Raw genomic sequence first — 14,167 nt, 5'->3', positions numbered from 1 at the left:
TTCTCTCTCCCACACACACACACACACACACACACACACACACACACACACACACACACACACACACAGAGGAAGCGTCTTTCTATTGCCAAAGATGTCGGCTTATCCAGCTCAGGCTGGTGTGCACGTGGCACACAAGCGATGCCACCCTATTGTGAGATCTCTGTACAGAATTAAATTCATGCGACCCATAGGGGTTTTCATTTCTGTGAAAACCACAGAGAAAGAAACCACAGCACTGTTGCTGGCACCAGTTGGGATGATGTACGATTATTGCAGACACCTATTTAGCTGACAAACAAAAACAGATACATTATTCCTATTATTGTGGATCCATCATTTTTATGATCTCCCACGCTTGCGGTTTTCGGCTTTGAACAACATTTAGTTTCCTTTAATCAATTTCCCCCTTGTCTCCAGTCGGCATTGTTTGCCTTAAACGATGGTGGTGTTGTGCCTTGCAGCTAAAACTGATCGTTCAGTGCCACAGTAGCCTTAGAAGACAGATGTGGAGTTCAGACATTATTAACTGCATATAAGTCTGCAACTCCTCAAACATACTGGCATCATTACTATTGTGTTAAGCATGATTTATACTTGCGTCGTGCAACATGCCCTGAACTGAAAATAGCTGAACTACAAGCTCGCAACGCGTTTGCAATGTGACACATTGTGAGCTTGTACATCTGCTATTTTTGTACATAACGGTGACATCAAGATCCAAGGTATTTGCAAGAACAGTGGCAAGAACCCATGATGACCCTTGTTTTGAAAACCAATCATATCACACCACCCCAAAATTAAGGACCAGACCACCCTAAAACCTTGGGTTGTTTCTGCAATGCAGTATTTTATTTGTTCTGTTCTCAGAGCTTCAATTGGATGTAAAATGGCATTCCACTGCCTGTGGAATTTAGCTAATACAGCATAACATGGCAATTACAGAATCGCTGTAAAATATATAAACCTGAACATTATTGCTGTAAATTGTATCAGAAACCAATTCCAGTTCTGTTATTAGCTTAGCAGAAAGGAAAAAAAAACAGCTTGTAGCTATAGTACATCCTCAAACAGGTAGCTAACTTTTATGTAAAACGGGTATTTATCTATGTGTAGAGCAGCGGAGTCCATACAAAATATGGAAAAATAACAAAACCCTTATGGCATGGCTCTGCAAGGTCTAGCCAGCTATACAAGTCTGTAAGTCTATCTTGTTGGTCTGTCTTTGTGTGTGTCCGGAGATAATCTCACAAACCACTGGACCGATCAGTGCCAAATTTGTAGTGCACACTGCCAGTAGGCTACACAAGTACCTCTTTTAAATATGTGTTATACATTTTGAAATACTTAAATGTACATTTTATAATGGATGTCAATGGGGCTCGGATCGTGCTGAATCCCAAATTCAAAGAGTCATAATGTCAGAAATATCTATGCATTCACTGACACACTCAATATATAAGTGTTTCTCTGGGGTCGTGCACACACACACACACACACACACACACACACACACACACACACACACACACACACACACACACTGTGATTGCAGCAGAAGACCTTCCTGAAGACCAGAAGCCATATCATCTCCATCGTCAACACGGTTGTCACCCAGGTGGTTCCTATGGGTACACATACCACATGGTAATAATCCCTTGTTCCTGTTTTCACAGCCGCCTACTGCAGCCCCCCGAATAACCCCGCAAACGGCACGGTGCACAGTCTGACGGGCACAAAGCTGGGCAGCACGCTGCGTTTCGGCTGTGACCAGGGCTTCCGGCTCATCGGCCAAAGTAGCGCCACCTGCACTCGGACCCCACAGGGGATCTATCAGTGGAACGCACCAGTGCCACTTTGTCAAGGTGAGGACTGACCCATAACAAAGGGCCACAAGGGATGATGGACAGGTGCAATTTCTAACCCATTAAGACCTGAGGCCGCTTCTAAACATTTTCTAAATCCTAACAGTTTTTCGGAAAAAAATGTAAAAAAAAATATTTTCACGATTTTTCAAAAATAGCAGATCTACAAGCTCATAGCGCGGCACTCGGTGCCGCGCTATGAGCTTGTATATCTGCTATTTTTGAATAGCCAATGAAACCTAAAGTGACACAGATGCGTTCCAGGTCTAAATGGGCTAATAAAGGAAAAGGGAAAAAATGGGTGTCAGGAGAGGGAACCTTATAACCCCCCCCATTCTAGAGACATTTATCAGGATCACACATTGTGTTTGATTTTGGTCAACTGGCCATTCACATTTCAGATGATCCGGAAGAGTACAATACACATAAAAATGATTTACCGTCAGCAATAACCTCTAAGCCTGGGGCATGCTTCAAGGAAGCTTACATCAGGCACCCTCAGACATTCCTTTATAGATAATGCTGCATTAGCTTAATGAGACTTCACTGACCTGAGCTCGCTGGTTTGATATGCCATATGGCAGTTCTACAGTTATTTACAACAATTTATCTTTCCTTAATGTTTATAATCAAAAGGAAAATAAAACAAAAAGCTAATGATGCTATTGCCTTATATTGTCATTTCAATGCTATTGTGGCCTGCAGTTAAAACACAAACAATAAACTGGAATGGATAATATAGCAGTTCCTCCCTCAAGCAAGCACAATTCCCACAATGAGTTTCATTATTTTATTTAGACCGCACAAAGCTGTGATATTTAATTGTGCAGTTAAAAGGCATATGTTTATTGACCTTAAATTTCAGATACATGCACTGGCGCCGCTTCTGTTTTATCTTCTGTTTGTGCAACTTTGCGTGGCTTCCATTGCAATGTGAAAGCCGCATGGACACATGTTTTTCAGTTTTCCAACCAGCTCTGATAAGAACACGTGATGAGGTGGAAACTGGAGCGCGGCAGGGCGGGCAGTCTAGTTAGAGCTACAGTGGGTGTAATCCCCTCTATGAATTGTATGTCTCTCCAGACATGAGTGTTTACCATTGTTGTTGGGACTTGAGGGCACAAATATGCTGGAGATGATGGGAGTGCGTCTGCAGTGACCATGTTGTGAATTAAGCGACGCGCATGCAAAGACGGCTATTACGAACCACGTTGATGCATCTCAAATGAAACTTCCTCATCTCCCCGAATCCCTGAGGAGTTCAATATTGCGCAGATGAAAAAGAAAATGCAGCAAGTACATGACTGAAATACTGACTTGACTTGATTTTGTCCACTCCATTCGCCTTTTCCCTCTTCAAATCCCCTCTTCCCCCTCACCAGTCATGTCCTGCGGGATGCCGGTGCCTCCAGTAAACGGCAGTATTGTGGGACAGGACTTCACGTTGGGAGCAAGCGCCGCGTACGAGTGTAACCCAGGCTTCCGGCTGTCTGGCCCCATCACCACCTCAGTCGCTTGTCAGGAATCTGGGAGATGGAGCCCCATCGAGGCGCCGCCCCATTGCATACGTGAGTGCATCGCCCCGCGACAAATCCATTACAACTGTTACGCATCACACGTACAGAATTCATGGGCACAGATCCATTTTTTCATCCCCTCTCCCGTTTTGGCATTTGTCACGTTTCAAAGGGGTGAAACTTTCAATTCCAAGTTATTCACCAAGGATCATTTCCGGATTAAAATGCAGTTTTCATACTCGGTAGTGTTAAATCCTCCATCACAGTTTCTGCACCATGCCGAAGCAGCTAAACCCTGATTACCGTTTAACTCTCACCAAATATGTGTGGTCACTGCCAAGTTATGTAAGGCACAACTTGACAAAAACATTCAAATCCTACTGCAACCAAGGATGTAGACACAGTGACACTATTACAGTGACTATGGATTGCACAGATGCTATCAGATTTGGTATTTTATTGCATTATTATTCAGTATTATACTGTATTGTAGAATGTTCACATTACCACCATCACTGCACTACAGTATATACAGGATGTCACTGTGATATACGTGTGTTTATAATTATACTATGTAATATAACACACACACACACACACACACACACACACACACACACACACACACACACACACACACACACACACACACACACACACACACACACACACACACACACATACAAAACAAAATAACTAAGATGTCATCTATATTGTTATCCACACCGTTGAGGAGGAGTAAAGTACAATGATGTCACTGCCTATAATGCCGGTTTAACCTCTGACCCTCCAGCGGTGACCTGCCCTGACATCGGCCATTCCGCAGTGGATCATGGGAGATGGAGGCTTATCTACGGGACCCAAAACCTGTATGATGCCATCATGATGCTCATCTGTGACCCGGGATATTACTACAGGGGTCAGAGGGTCATCCGTTGCCAGGCCAACAGTTCTTGGGACTACCCTGATCCCCGCCCAGCCTGTGATAGTGAGTGTGAATTATATGACGTGTGATATATCCATGCACTTAACGTTCTATTCTTATTAACAACTAGGGCTGCAACTATCCATCATCTTCTTAGTGATTATTCTATTGATTCCTTTTTTTATTAATGCAATAATTTAGAAGCAAATTGTTTGTTATATATTAACTAATCAACACGAAAAAGAATTGATAGACTAAATCGATTAGTCTGACACCTTAACCTATTTTATACTTTGTTGTACAACGGTATAATGCAAAAAAAAAATACAGACAATATTTATACATTTTTATTATAATTGATTATGTTCTATAATAAATTGTTGCACCCCTAATAACAGCAGATATCTTTCTGTCTGAAAGGCCCTTATCAGGCATGGGAAATATTGACTTACACAAATCAGAGAAATGTACGTAGTGAAATTGTGATATGAAAGTAGGGAAAACACGACCTCCTACCAAAGCAAACAGGATTGTGAACAATCATTATTTCTTTCCATCACAGTGTTTGTTGGATTCATGAATGTAACAGAGGATAATATGTTCTCATTTTAGTCATCTCCTGTGGGGACCTCGGGACTCCGCCAAACGGGAACAAGATCGGAACGCTGACGGTGTACGGAGCCACGGCCATCTTCTCCTGTAACACAGGATACACCCTGGTTGGCTCGCGGGTCCGAGAGTGCATGTCCAATGGACTTTGGAGCGGCACACAAGTCCAGTGTCTTGGTGAGATCAGCATAAACAAATAGTATCCAAGAATAGCACATGTCCATTTATAACTAAGTGCATTCACTCAAGTACTGTACTTAAGTACAATTATATTTTTTTGATACCTTACGCTTTTACTCCACCACAAATGTTTGAAAAAAAAACTAAAATCTGAGTACTTCGTCCACCACTGATTATGCCTGATGACATGCCTTTATTCTGATCTGAAGACCTGTTTCTCTCTCTGCCTCTCTCTCTCTCTCTCTCTCTCTCTCTCTCTCTCCAACCCCCCTCCCCTCTCAATCGCCATCTCCATCTTCTCCACACCTGTAGCTGGACACTGTGGTACGCCTGAGCCCATAGTGAACGGTCAGATCATTGGAGAGAACTACAACTATCGAGGCAGTGTGGTGTACCAGTGCAACCCGGGCTTCCGTCTTATCGGCGTGTCTGTGCGGATATGTGAGCAGGACCACCGCTGGTCAGGACGGACCCCAGTCTGTGTCCGTAAGTACAGAGGTTCCAACCTTTTCAGGTTGCGACCCCCCCAAAATAATCATATTTGAACTGGGGACACGCAGAGATCTCATGTTGTAGTTTTGAGCCTCTATACTTATACGAAATGAATAAAACAAAAACAAAACATTTTCCGTCACCGTCTAGTTGGTATGTTGCTGGGTCACATTTGTGGTGACGCTTTAGCATACGGGAAAGTAAATAATAAACAGTTTATTCATGATTATGTCATTACTAGCATTATCATGTGTATTAATGAATAATTAACATTATTTTGATCATTTATTAATTATATTTGAAAGTAAACTGTTAATAATTCGTTTGTTAGTATCCATCTCCTTTATTAAAGGATATAAGTAACTTCCTGTATATTAAGTAACCACTGTTATTTTGTTTGTTTACTTTCATAGCCATCACATGTGGTCATCCTGGCAATCCTACCTTTGGTGTGACCCAGGGAACCCAGTTCAATCTGAATGACATTGTACGCTTTGCCTGCAATACTGGATACGTCCTACAGGGGTCTTTCAAATCGTCCTGCCAGTCCAACGGCCAATGGAGCAATATCCTCCCAAAGTGTAAAAGTAAGTGTGTCCATGCTTGTGTTTGTGTATGTCTACTGTATGTGTATGTTTGCCTTCCAGTAATCCATCCATCTTTATGCACATGCTTAAAGGCGCACTTCACACCGATTTTGCACCAAATCCAGTCTTAATTAAGCTGAAGACATAATAAACAATAATTGACACCAGCTGGAGGGGCCGGTCTGACTGGAACAACAGGAAACATGGGCTGCATATTGTAGTCCAGGAAGAACTTACATTCACCTCTGTGATGTCACAGTGGTAGAAATCATGTAAAACACACGCACGCACACACAAAGTTGATTGAAACACGCACACAACCATGATTGTATCAACTCCTTATGGGTCGTAGCAGAGCAAATGTATCTCAATGTTGAGGTTATGAACTTTATGATTACAGCCTGTGCAGGTATATTTTCTTTGTACTCATACATTTATGCAGGGAAGGCCCCGCCCTTAGTCTTGCCAAATGACCCCAATCACACAGTGAACGGAGATGAGACACATATCCCTTCCAGGGGGACAGTGATCTTAAATGGCACATATTAGTGCAAACTGAAATGAAAATCATAGAGTGACAAACTATGTAATTACCCCAGGTCTTCTCTGTGGGGGCAGGCGAAGTTTTTCTGGATAATATTTACATTTACAATGCTATAGTATCTCATCTGAGCCTTGCTACCTCTATTACACCCTGCAGGATATAGCCTGTCTGTCAGAGAAAGAAACTTAGTTAATAACCACAATCTTGGGGTCCTTGAGCCTGTGTGAGAGACAGCAGCCTTTGGAGACACGGTTCTGTGGTTTTTATCTTAGAATGAGAATTACCTGTCCCCTCTGTGAAAGAGAGAGAGAGAAAGAAGAGAGCAAGAGGCACAGACTTTTAATTTGATTTTGTATTTTCCTAGACAGGCAAAGTGTCTGCGTTCCCAGGCCTGCCTCTAAGCCCCCACTAACTAAAGGATTTGTGACAGGCATAGAAAAAGACCCCTGCTATCACATGTGGGTCTTCACGGCCCCACATGTTGTGACATTGTTGACAGAGCCAAATGATAGATTGACTTGTGACTTTTGTTTTTTTCAATGAGTAGCGAAGGGAACGATTTGGGCATTTATTAAGATGTTCACGAAAAAGATGGGGTTAAAAAGTCTGTGAGATATTCTTCGTCAGCTGATGCCAAGAAGGAGGAAGGAAAAAATATGGGAGAAATGCATTTGGCTGTTGAATGCATAAGTAGCGTGAGGCTTCCTCCCAGACAGATGCATTAAATCTCTCAGCTCCTGCGCTGACATCATATTAGCATTGGCCTTGTTTCCATGCACACGAAGCCGTGCTGCCTTTTCGTTTCGTATATATGCCGTGTATATGTGTGGCAATGCACCTGTTTAAATAGCACCTTGTTCTCCACTGTTTATGTGGAGACATAAGCAGATAGGGGACCTTTTCGTCAATCAGATTTATCACCGTAATTACAGCATTCAGGTCATATAGAGCTCTGCCATCCCTTCTGCACTCCTTCTGTTGCTATGTAGCGTGGCGCGACCTCCTCCCACTGCACCACCTCTTCCTTTGTACAGCTTCTCACTTCTCTACCTTCTCCTCCTGCCTTATTTTAGCCTTCAGCGTAATCTTTCCCTCCGAGGTTGACTTGCTGCACACCCCCCTCGTTCCCACACTCTATTTTGCCTCTCTTTATCGAGCTCTACCAACCACCACCACCAGCAGCACACTTGCGTTAATTTGTCAAAAGCGTAAGGAGGGCAGAGCAAGAGAGAGAGAGACACACACAGAGAGAGAGAGAGAGAGAGAGAGAGAGAGAGAGAGAGAGAGAGAGAGAGAGAGAGAGGGAGATATGAGAACAGAGTAGGGAGAGGGGGAAAAATATGGAAACAGACAAAGGAGTTGGTCAGTCGGCTAATGACATCCAGGGCTCTCCTCTCTTCCTCTTGTCCTCTCCTCTCTTCCTCTCCTCTCTTCCTGTCCTTTCTTCCTCTCCTCTCTTCCTCTCCTCTCCTCTCAGGTATAGGCAGCCGTTCGGCGTGTTTGTCAGTGTTCATTTGTTCGTCACTCACTGTAGGCCCACTCAGACACAGCACCTATAGGCTGCTCTTGGCAGGAAGCCAAGCGCAGCAGGAGGAGGAGAAAGGGGAGCAGAGAGTGGCCAGGGGGGAGTGGGGGGTCCCCGGTTCTGAGGAGAAACAGAGATGAATCACCCCGGTTCCTCTCCTCTCCTCTTGCTCTCCTTTGCCTTTATTCTCCTTTCCCCTTTCATATCAGCTTCCCTCCCTGTCTCTGCCCAGTGGGCCACTCGAAAACTCTGCCAGGGGGTCAGTTGTTGGATTCCAGCCTTTATGTCTGCCTTTTATTTAGAGCTATATAACCTGAATTCTGGGGCTGAGGCAGCACCGGTGCCTCCGAATGCTGCTTTGTAGAATTACTAAACGACGAGTTGTTAAATGATGGAGCCATGGGTCGGCTCTCTACAGGAGGCAATGAATTCCAGTAGGTGTTTGGACGGCGGGGGTGCTGGGTTTGATTTAGTTGTGCTGGCTCGCTTGGAAGTATGAAAATGAGAGCTTTTAAAAGCATTAGCATACAATGGGTTCAATTTGGCTGAGGAGAGGGCGCGCTCGCGGAGGCGAGACTGGCACGGCATAATGGCTGCGTGGGCGACTTCCAGACGCCGTGTTTCGCGGAGCCCATTTGTGTTTTTGGCATTGTGTCATAGAGCGGCTAGGTTACGTCTTCCTCCATAGCCCTCGCCCCGGAACCCAGCCCAGCTGCTTGCGTGTTGCGGCGGGCGGATTCTGTCGAGCGTGCCTCGGACATCTGATGCGAGTATATAGGAAAGTTCGAGCGGTGCCGCTGCTGGCTCCCGCTGTCCCGAGACGAGATTGGCTTATTGAAAAACATCTGTCATGAATTTGAATACTGTATACGTGGTGCCGCCAGGACCTCCTTTCCACTCTCACCCTCTCTTCCTGTTCCCTTTTTCTCCATCATGCCTCATCCATTCCATTCCCTTCCCTTCCCTTCCCTTCTCTCCTCCTCACCTTGCTTCGCCTCTCCTATCCTCTTCATCCATCACTGTCTGGCTGTCTCTGCAGCGTGGAGGCCAGCAGGAGACTGACTACTAATGAAGCAAATGTTTGTTTTCAGAGTCTGTACCTCCCTGCTTCATTTTGAGATGGATGGATGGATGGATGGATGGGTGGGTGGATGGATGGGATGTGGATGGATGAGGTGGCGGATGAGAAGAGGAAAGGTTGAGGGGGAGGAACATGAGCGTGAGACGAATGGCACGAATCAGTTCATTCACTCTTGAGTTTGTACAGTGTGTCTCATTCAAGCTTTTTGAGTAGCTCTGGATACCGGCGTCTGCTAAATTCTAATTGCGAAGCAGCCATACACAACACGTTCATACCGCCGTATGTGTTTTGCATAATCATCCTCATGCATTAACCCATTCAATCCGGGAAAATCATCTGTGTCATTTTAGATGTATTTGGCTATTCCAAAATAGCAGATATACAAGCTCATACTGTAGATCTGCAATTCTTTGAAAAATCTTAAAACATTTTGAAAAATATTTTAATGTATATATTTTTTAAGCGAACATTTGTAATTCAAATCTTTGCTTCTGGGGGTTCCTGGAATGTTGAGATGGGGGTCCGCGGCCAAATACATACAGTATCTAAAAATGTTTTCTAAATCCTAACGGTATGTTGCTACATCAGTGGTGCTCCAACTTTCAAGGACCCCCAGAATCTCCATCCCCATCTCAAAATATGCTGTTCCAGGCCCCCCCCCCCCCCCCCCCCCAGAAGCGAAGATTGGATTTAAAAATATATTGCTTTAAAACATAGATATGTATATATTCAAAGATTTGCACACATTTTCCACGATTATTCAGAAAATAGCCAAAGAAATCTTTGAATGACACAGATGTGTTCCCGGTCTTAATGGATTAATGGAGGCAAATATACAGCACAGTTCCACACTGCTGCGTGGAACATCAACATAATAACTTTCTCCCCCCCCCCCCCCTCTCTCTCTTTGTGTCTCTCTCTCTCTCTCCTAGTTGTGAACTGCACTGAACCAGGCCACGTTGACAACAGCGTCAGGCAGATTCTGGCTAGCGGGCAGCATCGCTACACGTTCCAGACGACCGTGTCGTACCGCTGTAACATGGGATACTACCTCCTGGGCACCAGCTCCATCTCCTGCCAGGGGGACGGCACCTGGGATCGCTCTCTGCCTAAGTGCCTGTGTGAGTAGTTATAGTACCCTGAGTGCTCATGGCTTTTAGTCGGGTTTGTTTGATGTCAGCCTGCAGGTGCATCATGTCTTTTGATGGGAAAGTGTCAGCTTAGATGGGAGGGGAAGGTTAAATGATAGCTGTTGTGCTCTGTTTATTTTTCTGTCTGTCTGAGGTTTTTATCTGAAAGCCCTTACCTTGTTTATATCGCAGAATATCGTCTCTGTTGGCAGGAAACCTCATATGTCCAAAACTGTTAGTGTTCAGGATTCAAATTCAAAAGTAGCAGATCTACAAGCCTGTGGATCTGCTAGATTTGATGCTTTTCTGTGACGCTGTAGTATGATCAAGTAGGGCATTCATTTACGAAAAAACACAAAAAGTTAGAAAATGGAGATAGGAGGTTTCTGCCCGACAGCATCGATATATATCATCGCTGTCAGGCAGAAACCTTGTGTCCAATACCGTTACTTTTCAGGAAATGGAAAAAAAAAGAACCTGTGTTACAATGGATCCAATGTAGTTCTTATGTAGTCACAAGCTCTAATACTTTTCATTGGTTCAATATTTATAGAACCCACAGACACACTCACACTCACTTTAAGATTTTTTCTAAAGTAGCGAAAATAGCCGATCTGCCAACAACGTGGCGCAATGTGAGCTTGTCGATCAGCTACTTTTACCTTTACTTCTACAACGAAGTAGGACATGAATTTTACTGAAAAAACATTTGAAGTATGGAGATACAAGGTTTTTACTAGACAGCGACAATGTATGAATATTGCAATTTTGCTTTTTAACTTTTCCCCCCCTCTTGGTTCTCTCTCTGCCTCCTTTGCCTCCCTATTGGACAGTGGTGCTGTGCGACCGGCCCAGCGTTCCGCCCTACGCCCAGATTTCCGGCGACCGCCGGACGGTGGGGTCGGTCATCCGCTTCAGCTGCATCGGCCAGCGCGTCGTGGTCGGGAACACCACGCGCATGTGCCAGCTGGACGGCCAGTGGAGCGGCGGGCTGCCGCACTGCTCAGGTATGTGGGAGACACTTGATCCCAGATCAGACCTGGGAGAGGCCGGGGAACGACTTCCATGCCCGCCATGAAATTCCCAATAAACCCCATTTTATTATTTCATTATATTTTCTTTTATCTGAGGAGACGGTGCTGACCTTAATTCTCACTATCAACTTAAATAGGAAAGGATTGGGAACGGCAGGCATGAAGATCATTAAAAACCTATGAAGTGTGTTCGAGTCCCCGAGGGGCCTCTACTAGGCCCCCTCCTTTATTCCCTTTAGACTGCTGTGACGCGTTGTGAGCTTGTAGATCAGCAATTTTCGCCGAATAACCCCCCCCCCCCCCCCTCCCACCCCCCCCCAAAAAAATAGGGATGCTAGGGTTCATGTGATTAACTGCTCCTGCCTCGGATGTATTTGATTAATGCCAGTGTAAAAATGGCCTCCGAGTCGCACGGATGCTCTTGTAAGGGTGGGTTTTAGTAGGCGGAGAGCTGAGAAATGGACGTGGGAACAGAGCTGTGTGTGTCGGCACTGCGGGCCTCAAGGGCAAAGCCCTGTGTCCTCCATAAAGCCGCTTTAATCTGCTCATATTAGACTGAGGAACAGGCACGCCCACGCCCGGGCCCTGGTTGTAAAGTGCCATAAAGACATCTGCCCACACGTCCCCTCTTCCTACCGCACACTGTAAAGCGCCTCAGGGTGCTCCTGCACCCACACATACACTACAGGACCCCAAGGGCATCCACACCCTCACGCCCTCACGCAGTTACGCACACATTTACTCAGTGTGTGTGTGTGAGCGAAACTCTCACACGCATGTACGCCCGCACGAACACAAACACGCACACAGACAGACACATGCACACACGCACCCACACACACACACACACACACACGCATGCACGCGCACACACACACGCGCACGCATGCACACAAGAACACACACGATCACTCGCTGAATCACACACACGCACACACTCAATCGCTCACACACAGACACAAAGACATGCATTCACGCACAGATACAAATGCGCGCGCACACACACACACACACACACACACACACACACACACACACACACACACACACACACACACACACACACACACACACACACACACACACACACACACATAAACAAGTCAATAATAAAAATGCATCCTGACAGGTTAATGTCACAATTCATGACATTCATATATCCAGGAGATTGCTGGCTTTGTCTCAACGGACAATAAAAAGCTGCCTCTTTGTCCAGATTCCCTGACTTTCTGAGCTGAAACTCTAGTAAAGCTACATTGTCCGGATGCATGTAAAACCAGTGGGGGCAAGGAGATACACAGCAGCACTAAATGTTTTGCGATTGTTTTAAAAAGCCTGGTGGGCGATTCAAACCCGCGGTGCGAAACGCACCAACGACCTAGTGAAAGGAAAACGACGTCGTCTCACACATGGTCAGCAAATGAAACGTAATGAAACATAATGTGTTTGGGTCACAGTCAGTCACTCCTGGGGGACAGAGAGGGCAATTACATTCTTTAATCAGCTGGCAGTGGGAACTCATTCATCCTGCGTTCAAAACATCCATTATGTGTCATTTTGGAGATTGCATCTCTTAATATGTGCCATGTGAACACTTCTTGTTAACCATTTAAGCCCTACAGTATATACCTCATCATACGATGAATAGTGGAAATAGCTAATCTACAAGCTCACAACACTGCATTTTTTTATTGCATTGAATCAGAATTATTATTGTTATTTTTATTTTATTTTTTCCAAAAAAAAGCTGGGAAAAGGCTATAATGGGGACTGCATGGTTATTGTTTTGCGGAAAATCATATTTTTTCTGCAAAAGTGAAAAGACACTAGTATAAAACCCTGATGGCCAACCATTTAGGGTTTAAGTGGTTAAACTTACTGTAATGGGATTTCTCCATTCATCACTGCCTTCCTTCCCCCTAACTTGTATCTCTGGCTGTTTTCCAGGGGAGTCGGCAGGACTTTGTGGCGACCCAGGCATCCCTGTGCACGGCATCCGTCTGGGGGAAGACTTCACAGTGGACAGCCTGGTGCGCTTCAGCTGTGAACCCGGATACATGCTGAGGGGCTCCTCGGAGAGGAAGTGTCAGGCCAATGGGTCGTGGGTGGGCAGACAGCCAGAGTGTCAGGGTAAGACATACATACACACACACACACACACACACACACACACACCTAAATGGACCCATGAAATTGGCTCCGAGAACCGACTCGGTGCACGTCCGAAAAGAGAAAGACCAAGGAGACCCAGTATTCCAGACAGGTCAGGTATTATATGGACCCGACAAACCCAGTACTATATTGCTGTTAAAAATGCAATTCTACCAGTAGATGACAGTGATGATAGGCTCGTCCATAATGGAATGTAGCAGCTATGTGTATCAGCCGACAATAAGTGATTCTCTCCTCTCCCATACAATCAGTGTTAATGAAATTAACTGCATGTTAAGTGGTTGATTAAAACAATAGTTGCAGTAGAATACATTGTCTATATTAGTCAGTTTTGCATTGCTGTGCTGATGAATTGGTCTTCCCCGGAGGAGTATCGCTCTTAAAATTGAATGTATAGTAATTTTTCAAAAGGCCCCATTCCTTTTAAAAATAAATGCAGTTAGAACCATATTTAGCGTGCACATTTCCTCCACTCTGATGCAACTCACCAGCAAGCAGCTCAATTA

The 14,167-nt window shown here is 44.9% G+C and overlaps 1 protein-coding gene across 1 annotated transcript in view; it reads left to right on the top strand.

The window, feature by feature from the left end:
• The window catches only part of csmd2 (CUB and Sushi multiple domains 2), a gene marked incomplete at both ends in the record, with an annotated part of 366,782 nt that overhangs the window by 317,330 nt on the left and 35,285 nt on the right, over nucleotides 1–14,167 (top strand). Inside the window, 9 exons of the mRNA XM_084080385.1 lie at nucleotides 1,677–1,865; nucleotides 3,248–3,433; nucleotides 4,176–4,370; nucleotides 4,920–5,093; nucleotides 5,409–5,582; nucleotides 6,002–6,175; nucleotides 10,258–10,446; nucleotides 11,289–11,462; nucleotides 13,437–13,619. Of these exons, the coding sequence (XP_083936511.1) occupies nucleotides 1,677–1,865; nucleotides 3,248–3,433; nucleotides 4,176–4,370; nucleotides 4,920–5,093; nucleotides 5,409–5,582; nucleotides 6,002–6,175; nucleotides 10,258–10,446; nucleotides 11,289–11,462; nucleotides 13,437–13,619 (1,638 nt within the window). The remainder of the gene's footprint in view (nucleotides 1–1,676; nucleotides 1,866–3,247; nucleotides 3,434–4,175; nucleotides 4,371–4,919; nucleotides 5,094–5,408; nucleotides 5,583–6,001; nucleotides 6,176–10,257; nucleotides 10,447–11,288; nucleotides 11,463–13,436; nucleotides 13,620–14,167) is intronic.

Source organism: Gymnoscopelus microlampas (genome assembly GCF_963454915.1).
Source record: "Gymnoscopelus microlampas genome assembly, chromosome: 15".
NCBI lineage: Eukaryota > Metazoa > Chordata > Actinopteri > Myctophiformes > Myctophidae > Gymnoscopelus > Gymnoscopelus microlampas.
The sequence above is the reverse complement of the archived record's forward strand: the minus strand, read 5'-3'. Positions and strand labels throughout refer to the sequence as shown.